The sequence below is a fragment of the Sturnus vulgaris genome, chromosome 21, assembly GCF_052056855.1.
Source record: "Sturnus vulgaris isolate bStuVul1 chromosome 21, bStuVul1.hap1, whole genome shotgun sequence".
Taxonomy (NCBI): domain Eukaryota; kingdom Metazoa; phylum Chordata; class Aves; order Passeriformes; family Sturnidae; genus Sturnus; species Sturnus vulgaris.
Window position 1 is genome coordinate 6,802,422 of NC_142263.1, and position 17,539 is coordinate 6,819,960.

The 17,539-nt window shown below is 46.0% G+C and overlaps 1 protein-coding gene across 8 annotated transcripts in view; it reads right to left on the bottom strand.

Annotated features, from left to right (window-relative positions):
• Positions 1–17,539, bottom strand: part of COL26A1 (collagen type XXVI alpha 1 chain) — a 195,380-nt gene that overhangs the window by 51,324 nt on the left and 126,517 nt on the right. For 5 of the 8 annotated variants that reach the window (XM_088177074.1, XM_088177076.1, XM_088177071.1 and 2 more), the window contains exon 4: positions 4,768–4,809. The exons of the other annotated variants lie outside the window; for them this stretch is intronic. In XM_088177074.1, the coding sequence (XP_088033200.1) occupies positions 4,768–4,809 (42 nt within the window). The remainder of the gene's footprint in view (positions 1–4,767; positions 4,810–17,539) is intronic. 8 annotated transcript variants of the gene reach the window in all.

Here is a 17,539-nt window from a genome sequence, read left to right on the forward strand (position 1 = left end):
TGAAATTCTCTTTAAAAATGCCTTAAATGGCAGGTTTAGACCCATGAATGAAGGCCCAGCATCTGGGGAGGTTTCTCCTGGAACATGGCAAGCTGTGGCTAAGGCTGGGTGTCAGCCAATCTCCTCTCCCACGCCTGTCACCCCACGCACTCTGCCTCAATATTATGTTACTCTTACAGCTGTGGAGGTTTTGACAGTGAATTCTGACCCTCCCTCTGAGCACTGATGAGGAAGGGGGAGCAGAGCCAGCGAGTCCAAAATGGACAAACCCAGGATGGTGCAATTTGCCTGCAATACACCAAGAAGGAACTGGATACCTCCAGAGACACCTCCATCCCTCCAACCCCACACCATCAATTGTCACTTCTGAGCACCAGGCAGCAATACACTGGCAAATAAGCTCCAAGCAGGGCTTTAAAATGACACAGCTCAAGCTTTAGAGGCTGATGCACAGTCACTGGTGCCTGCTGCCATGTGATGCTGCTGGCAACAGGCGTGATTTTGGCACTTTAAAACAAGCACAGGGCCAGATTGTAATGGGAAGCAACAACCATCATTTTCCTGCAGTTAGAGAGCTCCTAGGTTCTGTACCCACTGAGAGTTTAGCCCCAACAGCACAATATAGAAACTTGAGGGCACTTAATCAAATCAAGGCTCTTAAATGTTTAAGTTCATCTTTCTCCATGAAATGTGTCTGCAAGACACTCTCAGGCACTTCACCAGAGTTAATTGCCTGAACCCAAACCATCACAGCCCACAAATCCTTTAAACTTTGAGAATTGACTTAATGCTGAACAGCTGCCAGGCTCTCACTCACCCACAGCCATGGGAACAGCTTTTCTTATCAATAAATGGGGATTCCTGTGTGTGCAACACCCAGCAATGGCACTGGAAATGTCTCTGCCTGGAGATCAGGAAATGCCAGCAAAAAACGTGCTCAGTGCAGCTGGAGGCCAAGGCAGATGCACATTCCCACCAAGGCATGGCCCAGTCCCTTTCCAGAGGTGTGGAATGATGGGTGCTGTAAACTGCTGTCCTTCCAAAGGCAAGGCACTGCAGCTCTCCTCAACAGGGAAGCTCTGGGCTACCTCCAAGAGCCATTGGTAAATGAGGACTTTAACGGTGACAATTGCATCAGTACAAAAGCAATCTCCTATTTTAGTCCAATTAGTGCTGTGCTAAATCATCAGCCCAGGCCTTGCCTTTTGCAGTGGAGGGAGACACATCTGTGAGGCTCCTCTGCTGCATGTGGTTTGTATTATCCTCCAGCACAATATGCATAAACTAATGCTGTTCTACACTTACACAGCACCTCATCTGGAAATCTGAAAGCGATTTATGAATGGTGGGCATCTGTGACATTTTACAGATGGAAATCGAGGCACAGAGGGATTCAGTAATTAGCCCCAGACTTGCACAATGAGTCAGCTGCAGAGCAGAGCCCATTATTTGTTCTGTAGTAACATCTAGTGTCCAAACACAGAGGGAGATGAGTCTTTTTCCCCAAAAATACCACCCATGCCTGTGTTCAGACCAAGACTGTTGAGGAACAGTCAGAGTGAATGCACAGCCTAAAGCACAGCCTGCCCTGGCACACAGGTCTCTTCATTCTTGCAATACAAACACAGGCAAGCAGAAGGGTTAATATGCCTGAAAGTTTGTCTCCTTTTTCCACATCAGTTGATCTAATAAAAAAGATTGATTCTCCCCACAAATCTGGCCTCACTTTAACAAATCATTTGATTTGACACAAAGGACTATATTCAGATAGTTTAAATTCCACTTCACTCCTTGAAACTAAGGTTTCTAATGGGCTGAAGCCTCAGAAACAGCCAATAGCAAAGGCCAGGCAGAGACACCCACCTTGGGAAGGGCTGGAAGTGCCTGAGTGCAGCCAGAAGCATCTGCAGAGCTCTCTGTACTGCAGTGCTTAGGAGCCCACGAGGAATGCTGCAGTGTGAAAGAAAACACAGACCTTCCTGTACCTGTGAGAAATACAGCAGCAGCTCACACTTCTGAAAGCCTCCTGGTGGTAAACATAACACTGTTATTACCTGCTCACCTTGCCTGAAGTGACAATCCCAAAGTATTGGGAAGCAGATCACCAGGGTGTAGAAAAAGCCCATAACCATGTCCAAGCCTTACTGCCTCTGCCTTGCTGCCTGGCCCCACACTCACAAAGGGTTCAGCCCACATCTTAAAATCAGAGTATCATTTGGAAGCTGTATGACTAAAATCAAATAATGGAATGATTTGGGCAACAAGAGGAACCCCAGGCCAGATTGTCAAGAAGGAGGATTCCTTCCACAGTCAAAAAAAACCTGAAAATCCAACCAAGCTATAAATCATAGAAGGATATCATGGTTTGTGTTGGAAGGGAACTGAAAGATTATCCAGTTCCACTTCCCTATCATGGCAGGGACACCTTCCACTGTCCCAGGTGGCTCCAAGCCCTGTCCAGCCTGGTCTTGGACACTTCCATGGATCCAGGAGCAGCCACAGCTGCTCTGGGCACCCTGTGTCAGGGTTGCCCACCCTCACTGGGAACAATTCCTTCCTACCATCTAATCTAAACCTCCCCTCTTTGAGTATAAAACCATTGTCCCTTGTTCTGTCACTATCTGCCTGTATAAAAAATCTCTCTCCTCCTTTTTATGAGCCCTGTTTAAGCAATGGAAGGAGGTCTAAGTTCTCCTTGGAGTCTTCTCTTCTCCAGATTGAACAACCCCAGCTCCCTCAGCCTGTGTTTGTAGGAGAGGTGTTCAGAGCATCCTAAACACCCATCACAACCATCACAAACACCCAGCCCATATTCTCTATCCTGCTTCACATTAGCAGAATAACAGCATCACTGGATTTTGCCTGGATGAAACCTTTAAAGGGTGTGAAAGTGCACAGTGGATTAAACCTCATTTTCAAATGATTGAATATCCTGCCCCTCTGAGGGCTGTGGTGTGCAAGGGCAGGACTCTTCCTGCTCTCTCTGAATACCCAACAGACAGATGTTGAAAAGGGCACAGCCACCAAGGGAGACATTGAAACACAAAGTTTCAGGCCAAGGAAACAAATCACCACTTTAAAAAGACAATCCAGAACTAAGAGTGGTCTGTGGCAGGATCAATAATAATGACTGCAGAAAATGTAGATATAACTTCTGCTGACAGTGCTTTCCCATGTGTCCTTGGACATGTCATCAGCTCCTCCACATGGCAGCTCCAACACAAGGGTCACTGTGCTAAGAAGTGCGTTTGTGTGCCAGGACATGCCCAAGTTAACAGAGGGGAGTCAGCAATAGCATCCCAAACCATGGCAGAGAGTAGGAAAGGGAATAAGAATAGAAACAAGAACTGAAGGATTCTGACCTCCCAGAAGGATTGGGGTTGGTTTCTCTATTCAGACATTGATTTTTTTTTTTTCTGATACAGTAAGAATTAAGAATTTCAAGAGCTGTTACACACTCTAAATGTCCTCTGGTCTCCATAGGGAGCACTGGGAATAGTGTTGGGCATCTTCAGGGTCCCACCCAAGGGATGCAGCACTGCAGATTTGACACAGATCCCTCCCAGGCTGCCCTCTCTGCCCTGCTTGGCTGCTTCCCACTCCTCCAGCTGTGCCTGGGACCCAGGGCCAATCCCAGCCTGAACAACCATTCCATGAGGAATCAGCAGCACATCCTGTGACACCCCTGAGCAGAGCACACAGAGATGAACTGCAGCTACAGCAAGAAGCACAACTCCATAGAGGGTGGGGGGCACAAGGCTGGGGCTTGTCCTAATCTGAGGCTTCATAGGAGCTTCTGGGCTGTGGGACATGGATTTTTCTGCTGTGTTCAGCAAGGAGAGCAGAGAGGCAGAGCAGTGAGAGCTCCTCATGCCCTGTCACACCTCTGCCTTCACAACCCAGCACTGGGGATAACTCAGCATGTGCTGCTTCAGAGCTGCCCCTATTTCACCTTCCACAAAACCTGCATGTGGCCATCAGGCACAAAGACTCCCATGTAAATTCCTGCTTTTTATTGATTAACCATCACTGAAGATACGTTTTAGAATTTAAAACCTTGGCTGGGCTTTTGCATCTGCACCAGAGAAATTTCAAGTGACTTTTTAACGTCGGTTTGGAGACACACAGCTCATGCACCAGCAAGCAATAAATCAGCTTCCATCCACTTTCAACCTTTAAAATCAGCTTGGTTTTCTCAGGGGAGGCTGCTCCAACACACTCAGACACGAGGAGACACCAGGCTGCTGGATGCCAATGGCTCAGGAACCTCTCTCCTCACAGGAGAGCCTGCAACTGCAGGTGAGGGCACAGCCACGCTCCCTCTGAGTACTCACCTCATCAAATAACCCCTTCCTGGCTCTTCTCAGCATCCCACCCCAAAGGACTGATGAGAAGCATGAGCAGGTTGGGGAAAAGAGAGGCATGACTTTTAATGGCAAGGAGAGCAGAAGAGGTGCCCTGAGACAGCCCCAGGAGCCTGGTGTCCTCTCTCAGACAGTGACCCAAGCAAAGAGGAGGAAAGTGAAAGCAGGATGGCCCTTCCCAGGGGCTCATCAGGCAGTTCCCAGAGAGAAGCTCCCATTCCCAGCTGCCTTTTCCAGATCCTTGAGGGAAACTGAGGCAGAGAGCAGACAGAGACTCACACACCCCCCTCCCACAAGGTTGTCCCCAGCAGCAAAGGGGAGCCCAGGCTGGCACAGCCCCCTCCCCCAGGAGCTCAGCCCAGCCCTGGGCTCTGCCTCTCCGGGTCCCCGTGGTGCCACTTACGGTGCTGGCTGGGGAAGGAGCCGAGCTGGCGGCCAGAGGAACCTGCGGGGGGAGACAAGGAGTTATCACTGCACGGAGCTGCCCCAGCAGAGCAAAACTTCACCCAGCTGCAATGGAAAAGTGGCTCCACTGCCCCTGTGCCAGCAGCACAGCACGCAGCTCCCTCCCAAAACAGCCCCTGCCTCCTCTGCAGGTGATGCTCTCCCAAGAAACACAACCTCAGGCAAACCTCCTGAAGGGCACAGGCTGCAGCATCCAGTGTAAAAGGGGCAGGGTTTGGGTCTGGGGTGGTTTTTTGGGATAAGGCAGTGGCTGCTTCCATCACACACAATGGGGGGAAAACGGTCCCAGGTGCAAGGAGGGAGAGCAGCTGCTGTTGTGTTGGCTGAGCCATGGGGAGAAGAATCCAGCATCTTTCCAGCAGCTGGTGAATGTGCTAAAAATGATGTTGTTTGTGACAAGAAGAGATGAATAAAGGTGGGGGGAAGGCCTTCAGCAGTATGGGCACAGCAACATCTCCTAATGCTCAGAAAATCAGAGTACACTTCAGAGGGGGTGTCTTCCCCCAGCTCTGCCAAAGACATCTTCTCAGCTGGTTTGGTCACCTTCCCTCTACAGACTTTTTCTGTTTCCAAGTGTAAAACCAGAGATGATGACTCCAACTGCCTTTATAACCAGTCTGAGGTCTGTGAAGACCTAATTATTTAAGTCTGTGAACCACAAAGCAATTTCATCTGGAAATATATGAGCAAATCAGTATCTGTGTTTTGTGAATAAAGGGGTAATAAAAGGGAAAAGAAAAATGCTAAACAAGCTGAGAAAATAATTGTCTTGGTAGGAAAAACTTCTCCCAGCAGCAGAGGGTGACGGTCCCACTGAAGTGATGGATATTAGTCATGATCAGCACACATAAAACCATCTTGAAGATACTAACTGCAAACAACTGTTACAAGACTTTACAAGAGTGTGTTTGTTGTATCAGTGTCTAGAAACATCACATTAAAACCAACCAAACAAGATCAGATAATTGCTTTGAATGTGGTTTTTGTTAGTTTGGGGTCCTGGATGGTTTTGTGCAAAGGCCTGGGAAGCTGAGCAGCCAAGTTGCTCACAGTCCCCCTACTCATCCTCACTGGGAGGAACAGGAGATGCTGGTGCATTTACACCAGTGCAAGCCTGGACAATGTCTGGAGTCCCTTAGGACCCTCACAGAGCCACTAAAGCCCACACACACTGCTTTGGAGGATGATGCTTTAACTTTCCTCCAGCTCTGCTGTGTCACTCAAGCTTTAAAGCACACAGGCAGTGATAATGGGCCAAGGCCAGTCCCACAGTCAGTGTGACATTCCCCCTAAACCTATCCTTTGAGGAACATAAATAGAGACTTGACTGCTGGTGTGACTCCCAGCAGATGTTTTCATAATGTTGGGCAAATCTGGAACATGCAGACAAACAGAAAACTGCCCAGAATGAACTCCTGCACTATCTTATTCCCTTTCCCTTAAAGAAATCCTGTCTCAGCAAGACCTGACCCCGAGACCCTCACAGGACTGCCAGTGTGGGGAATCTTTTCAGATAGTTTAATCCAAGATTTGGGATTCAATGATGCTGACTCAGCAAGGACATGGTAAATCAGATCCCCGAGGGGATGCTGCCATAAATTCCTGCCATGGTTTTTCCCAGATGAGCAGCCATAGGTTGTGCTGCACTGCTCACAGCACTTCTCCTGCCACCAGCCTGAGCAGTGGGAGCCAGGCAGCAGCATTTGCCTCTAGGAAATCCTGCAGGGACAAGGGGATGGCCATGCTGCCCCTTTCCTGCATCCCCAGTGCCAGGGGGCTCCAAGCTGTGCCAGCTCCTGCTGCAAGCCCATCTCTGCATGCACAGGAGATGAGTGGCAGGAGGGCTCTGGGACACAGCCTAAGGCAGGGCAGCCTGCCTGGATCACAGGGCCACTCAAGGGCAAACACAGAGACCATGGCATTTATGGAGTCAGCCCTTCCTGTTGCACGGCAGGAGCCATGCAGGGGAGTCCCAGCCTCCTACAGAAACCTCCCTCCAGATTCTCCGGCGTCCCTGTCTGATGTGATGGGTGTCTAAATCTCTTTCCCCTTTTTAGAGGTCTGCCTTAAGACTGCAGCAAGCCACAGTAATGCCCTGCTGCACAGAAAAGCAGTCCCACCCACCCTGCTCCCTGCCTTGGCTGCAGAGGCACAGGATTGCAGCTGAGGACTGGGATGCAGCTCCAGCACCTTCTGCACCTCCCAGGGCAGTCAGCAGGGCTGACTCACACCCTTCTAATCACATCCTTCTCCCCACATCCTTCTCCCCACATCCTTCTCCTCACATCCTTCTCCTCACATCCTTCTCCTCATTGTTTTCCTCTCATCCTTCTCCTTTCTTACCCAGGTCATGTGCCAGCACAGCCAAGTCTCAGAGCCTAAAATCTGGTTACCCTTGGCCACAAGAGCTGCCCTGCATGCCAGGGAAGGACACATCAGCTGCAAGAGGAGTGCAGAGAAACGAGAGTCAAGCTTCAGGTTTTAACCCCAAGGCTGGCAGAAGCCTCCCCTTTGCTCTCAGACTGTCAGTGCAGCCTGAGGAGCAGGCAGAACATTGATCCCGAGTGAAGGGGAACAAAATTATTCTTGTCTTTCACGTTTGAGGACTAACATAAGATCAAGCAAGCACATCCTGCATGAGATTTTTGGGAATGGGTCTCACAGAAAATGGGAAGTCTCTTTGGTCCTGGAAGCCCTGCACCACTACAGAGCATCCACATTACCATAAAATGCTCAAAACCACATGGTTTTCACTCTTATCCAAATAATAGAATAATCACTATGCAATAAATTTTCTTTCTTCAACCATTAACAGCAACTTCAAACCACTGAGTTCTGCTTCTACTTTGAGAAGCAGAGAAAGATTCCAGTTTAGTCCTTTCCAGATGAAATTAGATAAATGTTTAATGCCTTCTGCAAGATCTGCAGAGTCAACAAAAAATACTAAAGGCCAAATCCAGAGGGATCCTGTTAACTAACTCAAGATCCATCTTGAGTTAAACAGCATCCACAGTGAGGACAGAAAGTTTCTCCCTTTGCACAACAGTGTCAGGTCAAGATCAATGACATTAAAAAAATGTTTACTAGGTCTTTTCTGTAATAGCAACAAGAAGAAAAAAAAATTAAATCTCCAAAATTGCAACAGAAGGGCCAGTCAAAGGTAGAAATGTATTCCACAGCCCCGTGCAGAGAATCCATTTCTGGACATCTGCCTAAAACTCTGCATCCGCCTTGTGCTGGCTCAACCCCCACTGCTCTTGGCAGGTGAGATAGAAAATTGGTTATAAAATGAGCTCTATATTTTATAAGTTTCATAAACATTTTTTTTAAAAAAAACCTTGGAATATGAGGTATTCTCAGAGATTCTGTGCCAGAGAGTAATGTGGTCTAACTTGGAAACAGAGTTACCACCTGTTCATGGCAACTGCTCTTTTTAATCTTCATTTCTGTTTTATGAGCTGACCAACACTATTTTATTAGCTGACAATTAGTTTAGGTTGATTTAATTAAGCAAAATTGAGTACAATTCCTCTTTCTTCCAGAGCAAACGTTCTGCAGGATTAGGGGTATGAGCAACTTGGAACCTGTATCAATAAAGCTAAATTCCAGATCTTTTTGTCAAAAACAATCACATGACTGTCCAGGTAAATATATGTCAGTGGACACAGAGATGTTCCAGGTGTTCTAAGAGAACAAGAATTGTTCTAAGGGAAAAAAAATATTATAAGAGAAAAAGGAAAAAGTGATGTCCTAAGAGAAAAAAAGCAGGCTCTGGCTGCCTGGGGAAAACCAGAGGTGATAGTTTGGCACCAGTTTGGCACCAGGATTTGTGCTTGGGTTTAACTGGTTTGAGTTGCCACTTTTGCTTTTAGAATGAGTGTCTGCACCTCATGGAGGGACACTGCCAGATAAGAAGGAGAAAGATGAAAAATAACCCAGTCTGGAATTCAAGTAGATCAATTCCTTAAACCACGTGGCTGTTCCACTTGTGGCAGTGGGACAGAAAGGGCAGGGCAGGGTGGGAGGAGGAGCAGGCCCATGGAGGGGTCATTTGGGGCTCATTTAACTCGTGCAAGGATGGAGATGTGGTCACTGCCTGCCATGGCCAGGCAGCTCTCACAGTCACTGCTCCATCCTAAGCCTGAAGCTGATGACAAAAATCTGCTGATATCAGCAGAAGGTCATCAGCATCTTGAAGAGATGCCTCCCAAATTGATGTTGCACAGCAGGCAAGGGTCAGTGTTTGCTCTTTTCTGCCAGTGTCTGCTCTCCTGTGAGCAAATGCCCTCATGCACCAGCCTGGCTGAAGAACCAGGTGTCTGCAAAGTACAGCATGGGGTGGACACCTTCAATGTCTTTGGGTTTGGCTTTGCTTGTTGTTGTACCTGTTTTCTTCTTTACTTTATTCCCTTGAATATTTTGTATCACATTTGTAGAGCTGTACCAAGAAGGAATTCCCACCTAGGCAAATTCTAGTTTAGCACAAACTCAACCTTACACACAGACAAGAGCTTTAGATGCCAGTCAGGAATCAGGCTGAGAGGATTTAGCCTTCCTTAGACAGCTTGTAAAGGTGTTTCTGCTTGGCTTATTTTAAATATTCAGAGCAATAATTGACCAAAATCAGCAGCCTTTTGAGTACCAGCCCTGACCAAGGCAAGTTTGAGTGAAATACTCAAGGATGAACTTCCTCAGGTCACAATTTCCTGAGTCCCACCTTGCAGCAAGGCAGAAGCCAGTGGTTAATTCTATGTGCAGAGCTTGCAGTAGAGGTTGTAGCCACAACTCAGCCCTGGAGGACTGATAAAAATGACTGTAACAGTAGTAGAGGCTCGGGTGCAGTTCAGTGCAGACAATTTTGCAGTCAAATGGCTCTTCTGTAAGATATATGTTGCCTTTGACATTTACTGAGCCTTGAAAAGTGAGCCACCACCATTAGTTATAACTCCCTGGCAAGAAAAAGCACTAATAATTCTGACTAATTGTCATGGAAAGTTACCCTGATTGCAAATTTGACAGTTATAAAAATCCAATTTTGGAATTCCAAGCAGGCCAGGAATATAATTAGGCTCTACATTTTAACATCCTCTTGATCAATGGTGGGGTAATGGAGACCCTTCCAAGGGTTTTGTTTTGAAATGAATGGCGCCATATTGATGAAACAGCTTGGACCCAAACCAGAAATTAAATTGAAAGTTTAAACAATGCAGCTGTATTTTATCATCCTGTATTGTCAAGCTTTAACGAAAATAGCTCCTAAACAGAGCCACATGTTTTGCCTGTTGCCCAAAAACTGAAGGTGAATTTTAAAACCCTTTCCTAAGCTGCAGGATGCCAAGATTTTTCAGCTAGAAGTTATTATTAGGACACAACAGTATTTCATATAAGCCCTGACAATGGTTTTGTATGGTTTCTGTAAAAGCAACTTCATTTTTTACACCGGACATGGCTCAGATGAGTGACGCTTCAAAAAAATGGAACCTCTGCTATGTATTCCTTCTTTTCCATGTACATGTGATAAAGGCAAAAATAAAACCACATGTCAATCATCACAACAACCAATACAGGGAGTGTAAGTTGGATTTCCCCCCTGTCCTACATATCATTAATGAAAATTGTCAGCTGCCTTCTAATCCCTGGACCTGGAGACAGATTTAATGAAGGTCTAGCAGGTATTTCAGTGTCACTGAGAAACCTGCAGGCAGCTCTTATTTTGAGAGTTATCTCCTGCCTTTGAGGATTAAGATATGGTTAAGAAAACACTTGTTAGTTACAACATTCCAAGAAGCAGGTCTTTGATTTTTCTAGCAAATTGGTCACGATACAGGAGACAGAAAATATATAATAAGACTTAGTCTTTTTTTAATATCCAAGGATGGATTTGCACAGCTGGAAAATTAGGGAAAAACTCTGGGGTTTGGCTTGTAATCTGTTCAAATAGCCTAGAGGATTTTAGGGGGTGCAACTCATACAAATTAAATGGGATTCTACTGCATTTATTTATTGGAGTATAGTATTGCAGCAAGATGGCAAAACTCAGTTCCACATTGAGCAAAATCTGCTGAAAACCAAAGTGCACATTAAGTTCCACCAGCCTTTCCCATAAAAGTTTTTTAAGTGTTCAATCTCAGATTTGAATATCCATAATCCCAGGAACAAGACAAAAAAAGCTCTGGGACTGTAACCCTCCAGTGGAATAGGTTCAATGGCTCAACCCTCCCATATGCTCCAAGGATGAGGTATTTAAATTGGATCTCTGAGGCAGCTTGCAGAGGGGTGCACACAACTTTCATCTTGGTCCACTGGGGGAAGGAAGGGAGATGAGACATGAAGAGATAAAAAAGCTGAGAACAAAGAGGTCCATGCAGTGCCTCCAGCCTCCTCATGCTGCATCAACACATCTGTCAGAGCCTGGGCTCAGGCTAAAGCCTCTGACCACGCTGCTCTGCAAGGCTGAGAGTGTCTGTTATCTGCCTGTACAACTCAGGCTTCCCAACAGCACCAGGAACAACTTATCCAGAAGGTTTTCATGGAGTGCCACCCATTTCCCTCCTGCTGGAAGAGCTGGGAGCTGGACACTGGGTGCCAGCACTGACAACAGCACACAGGAAGGGCTGTGGGAGCTGCTGTCCCGGCACAACACCAGGGATCCCCAGCAGCAGCTCCTGTGCCCAGCCCAGCAGGGCAGTTCTGGAAGGCACAACTCCCCTGGGACTGGAATTTAGGCAATTTCTCCACGAGGGATGGTGCCAACAAAGGACACAGCAGCCATCCCAAGCTCACTGAGTGCCACTAACACTGTGGTGACACAGCATCCTCTGGTGTACTTGCCAGGCATGCAAATCAGGCAGGGATGCTCAGCCTCTGGAGACATCCCTCCTTCTCCCTCCTGCAAGGGCAGCCCAGGTGACTGGTGAAAAGGAGACAGGCAGACAGATGAACTTCAGTGAGATACATGCCTTTCTTCACACTTTAGACCACTGTCTAATAAACATGGCACATCCTTTCCTTGCATGTGTCAGGGATATGAAGTGGGTACAGAGGCTGAGTGACTCACAGTCATAGCAGAGGTCACACGTGCTCCTTGGGCACACCATGAGAAATGCTATTTTCATTCATCTTTGCACCCAACATTTTACTGCACTGCATTCTCAAATGCTACCTAAATGTCAGGTTGAGGAGATGATTTTTAATGAGGTTACTACTCCCATTCATCTGCCACTGTTCAAAATCTCATGGGTATTTTTATCTCTCTTTGCAGACTAACAAGACAGTAAGAGAGGCAAGATAAACACCAGCCAAACAATTTGGGTATTGTAGCCTGGTATGTGAACATTGGCTTCAAAACAGCACCCAACAGGCAGCCACTGAGGTGGCTGAGGAAGGAGAAGCACCAACCTGTCCTGTGCAAGTTTTCCCTACAGTCCTTTCATGGCTAATGAACATCCAACAATGCTTGATAAAAACAGTGTCTGCTACTGATCAAGTCCTGGTTGCTTTGTATCACACTTGAATCTAACAGGAAGAAATGTCCAAGAAGATGTATTGTCTAAGTTGAATGTTTTATCAAAACCAGATGAGCACACATAGCCCGAGGTGCTGGGCAAAAGCCAAAACATACAAGCAGGAAACTGCAAGCGGGTAAAATGTGACATTTGAATTGAAGGAGAGGTGGTTCCCCCTGTGCCAAAAACATTTCTACCATGATGGTACCGTGTATCTGGAACACCTCTGCCTCCCCAAACAGAACACTGTGGTTGCTACAAAGCCTCCCCAAGCCAGGCTCTGCTGAGTGGAAATCCCAGCTCAGACCACCTCTGGATGATGCACTCCAGGGCCTTTCCTTGTACACATTCATTTACACAGATGAGTACATGTGCACACACCCAGAGGAAAACTGCTTCCATCACAGCCATTTCTACACTCTGGAATGCTACTGAGCAGCTTTCTGAATGATTTCCTTCATGCTTGGCCTTCAGTGAGGAGCCTTGCCCAGTGTTCTCCTCAAAGACACAGTGTTATGGTGGAGAATAAGCAAGGCAGACCTGCCAGAGGTTTATCCCTGACCTTCCAATGACAACCCATATCCCTCCACCTATTCCTTGCTCCACTCCCTGCCTGTTTCCTTCCAAGTCCCTCTGGAGTTCACTGCAGCCAGGTTTGGAGTCACTGGGATGTGGAGATGTGTGTTTAAGCTGGAATGGACGTGTCTTTCCTGATGTAAAGCCCCAAATGTGGTTTCACAGCTCCCAGCTGCTGAGGAAGCACAGTTCAGTGGTGCTTACTGAGCCCACCATTAACTCCCAGGACAGTCAACACCAAGGACCAGCTGGCTTGTGGAATTCTGAAACCTGTCATGTGTGCTTAAGCACAGATCCTAAACTCTGGGCAAGAACACGAGGGGAATAGAAGGCACTAAACCATCACCAGGCAATGCTCGCACATTTTTTTTATGTGCTAAATCATTGTTTTCAATTTAATTCCAGCAAGGAAAACATACATTGAGTAGGTTTGTCACATTCCTGGTAAAGCACAACCCACCACTGCCCATTGAAAAAGCTGCAGGGCAACAGGAAATGTCTCAAATGCCCCCAAATTCCTCACTCCCCAACACCATCCCAATGGTACCTCTCTATCCCTGTGAAACCTGGCTACAATTTACACCATGAAAATTAGTAGCAGAAGAGGCATTCTAGCCCCTGGACATTTTAAGTTTTCTGTCCAGCCAAGTCCATGGAAAAGGCATTGCCCCATCCACTGCCACAGATGCAATGGCCACAGTTCCCTCACTCATGTTCCCCTCCTCTTCCATTGCTGGAAAGTAACATAGCTGTTGGAAAGAGCTGCAAAATAGTTTTTAGGGTTCATTAAAATATTTCAAAAAGTCACTTTGATTTTAAAAACCCACCTTAATAAAGCCATATTTATAGTTTCTTTCCACAGTCTTCATCCATTTATACAGCTGCAGTTCCTCTAGAAGACAGTTCAAAGAAATGCAGCTCCAGGCACCCAGTCAGAGCCTAAAAATCCACTGCTGAGTTGCCCAAGTTTTTACTAATAAAATTTGTCTTCAGTGATATAAATTGAAAAGTCAAAGCAGGAACCTGCTCACAATCTACTGCAGAGGGGTTTTCAACCTGCAGCTCAATCCCATGAAAAAAGGTATTCCACATGACTTATGACTGCTGGAGGGAGATAAGGAGAGAAACAGAGTAAGTAGGTGTTGAAACTTAGAAATCTGACCATATCCTGGGGTATTTTCACCTCCTCACAGAAACAGGCACTTCATTTCTGGTCTGAGATCAGAGCAGCCACTTGATGACTTCTAGGAGAACAGGCCACCTGCTTCCACTGCCTCTACTAAAGGACATTCTCCCCGTCCAAGCTTCCACACAAGCCCTGTTTTACCAATGAAAAGATGTTTTGATTCCTTCTCCCTGAGGTCCAAGATACCCCGAGGAGAGGCACCAGCTGCAGGAGCACAACACATCAAACACATCAATAGCTGTTCTCAAGATGCTAACAGATTCAGCCTAGCTGAAAAAAAAGCACAAATAAATTTCCTACCAGTGCCTGGGCAGAACCTTCCTGCCCCACCCAGCAAGATACAGGTCAGAATTCCAGACTAGGAACAGGGGATAAATTTGAAACAGCTGAACTCATCTAAGAACCAAAAGCAACAGGAGTTTTATGCTGTGACAGAATTACACAATATCAAAATTAGGGCAGTATCGAAAGCTGCACAGAAAACCTAAAATGTAATTGTTTTCCTACACTGCTGCCCTTGAGCTGTAGCATCCACCAGTGCAGCCTTTCTTCAGAGTCTCCATTATTCCCATGCCAAAAAAAGAGAATGTTTAGGGCTGCAGAAGCTGCCACCTGGCAGGCCCTGCTGTAGCTGTGAGTTTGTTCCATGCTCACAGAGGGCTCTGCTCTGAGGGGTCTCTTGGTGCTCCTGCAGAGAGCACTATTTAACCTGCAAAGTCAATTAATGCACAAGCAAGTCTGGGGTTATGTTTGCTTTAAAAAAAAAAAAAGATAAATACCACATAAGCTTATTGAAGAGCCAACAGATAACAAATAGGACAAGAGTCAAGTGTGTTATCAGTGAATGGGGACAACCAAATCATTTTGAGCTTGAGATGTAAGATGTTGAGTGGGAAAGGCTGGAGCTGGACTGCACAGTGACTGCCTGTAAGAACAGCAAGGTTAATGGGAACAGCAGGACAGGGATATCTCCAACAGCCAAACTCTACATCCTAAAATTCTTTCATTTCAGTTACTATGAAATTCCAGTGCTTCTCTGATAACATCTAGAAGGCAAATGTTACCACAGCACAATCTCTGAGGAAGCAAATTTCAAAATTGAAATGACCTCTGAAATATTTGCCTCCATCACTTTTGCCAAGAAACTTGGGGCAGTTTCATCTTTCATCATTGCTGATTCTCAGCTTTTAACAAACAGCAAGCATTAGGTTATTATTAGTAGCAATATCTTAAATTAGTGCCCAAGAATCCATTTACCCTTTGGTATTGAAGGAATTTCAAAGGAAAAAATTATTTTAAAACAAATAAATATTAAAAAACCCTATCACTCAGAAATTCAGCTTAGCTAGCATGTCTGGGTTCAATCTATAGCTCCTCAGAAATCACAAGCCAGTGGAAGATTAACTGAAAATCATGGGATAGAAATGCATCTGGAATTCTCATTGTGGAGGGTGGATGACATGTTTTAAAACTCTGAAGCTTGGTTGATATTTCACGTAGTGAAATACCTGCCCAGCCACCTCCTGCCCACGTCTGATGGGCTCCACTCACATCAGCCTTGAGTAAGACACCGTGTCCTGGGCTCTCACCCCCTCATGGGGTAGGTAGGAGGATCCTTTACCTCAATACCAACGCTGTCCATTCTTTTCCAAGGAGAAGGCATCCTTCCTGCTACATTTCTCTGGACAAAAAATAATATTACTGACAGGGTTACAGCTCCCCGGGGACACAGACAATTGCTTTCTTATTTCACACCCCTTGGATACATGCATCTAACTCCAGATGTCCATGGAATATTTTAATCTATAGCAGGCTACCAATTCCCCTCACCGTTTTTCAATTAACGAGTGATTATGATTAGCACTGGCCAAGACATGGGTGGTTGTGAGCACACTGAATTTCAGAAGGAGGGTTCTACCATTAACACACATCATACAAGACTGTTGATAGGAACTCTAGAAACAGCCATTACTCAGGAGGTTTTGGTGAAGTCCTCCTGCCACACAAACCAAGCCAACCTCAGAGTCAGACAAACCCCAAAATGCTGCTCAGGCCATGCCTGCTCTGCTCACAGGATGTGATGTAGCCCTCCCCCAGATAACTTGGCCTTGCCTGTGCTAATCCAGCTGTTTTATTTTGTGAATTGGAGTCCAACTTCATAGGCAGGAGAGCCACGAGTTCAGGGGGATTTTCTCTGATAATCCCACTCGTCATTACAGAAGCTTGATGTGCGAAGGATGAGCCGCTAATATCCCCCCGAGAGAGCCAGCCCCAGACCCCACAGCCATTCAGGGGCTGCCTCTGCAGATCTTCCAAACATGATTAAATGCCTCAGCTAGAGGGAACTGCTTTTTCTTTCTTCCCTTTTAATGAATGGCTCAGAGTTCAGAACATAGGGAAGAGAAAAAGTGCCTGGAAATGGCCAACAGTGCATCAAAAGGATCTGGAAACTTCATCTTGAGTGTCTTCAGGCTCCTTTCATCCTACAACCAAATTTATATCCTCTCTCTTGTATCTTAACCAGAAAGGCTAAGGGGAAAAGGTCACACTCATCTCAGAGAAGTGAGAATCTCCTGGTCTGGATGAAACCAGACTAAAGGCCAGTGAATATTCTGACATGTCAAAGTGGAACCATGTCATTTTATACCAGGCAGAATCCACTCCTTCTACCAGCAGCTCAACAAACAAGTCTCCCATTGTGAGCATATAATGTTTTACATTAACTAAGTTAATGATGTCATGGCCAGTAACTCCTCCCTTCTGACTTTGTTATTTCCCCTTGTTTTTCACAGGACATAAACTGCAAGTCCTGATAACCAGCAGCAACTGTGTGGCATTTTCCCCTTCTCACTTTATTCTCTTCCCATCATCAGTTTTAGTTACATAAGAAAGTTCTATTGATGGTGACTGTGTAAAATGTCCATCAGTCAGCTCCCTGCAGAGGTGAAGTCCTGTAAGCTGCCCGTGCCTGCAGCTCAGTTTGCCTTGGGACACTCCTGCACGTGCAGTTCCCATCCCACAGCTTTGCCCACAGCCTTTCCAGACACTCAGGACTGACAAATTACAGCACCAAGTTCAGAGGAAGGAGCACTCTGATACAAATAATTTGAAAGATCAAGCAGAAAACCTGCTTTCAAATTTTTTTTTTAGCCAGTGTTGAAGGACAAATTTTAGTAAAGTTGAGACAAGAGGCAACCAACAGCTCAACTTCTGAAAAAAGTCACCAGTTATGTCACTCTGGCTCAGTTCTCAGTAAAACATCCAGCTCAAAGGAGCAAGTTGCTTGAATTTCTCTCTCATGGCTTACATTAATTAAGTACTACTTAATGCAATATGATGTTTTCGTCATTGTATTCTAAAAGAAAGTCAAGCGACACCGAAATGGTTCTCATGGCAAAGTTACTTGGCTGCATTACATCTCCTGCAGATGTCATCACACAGGT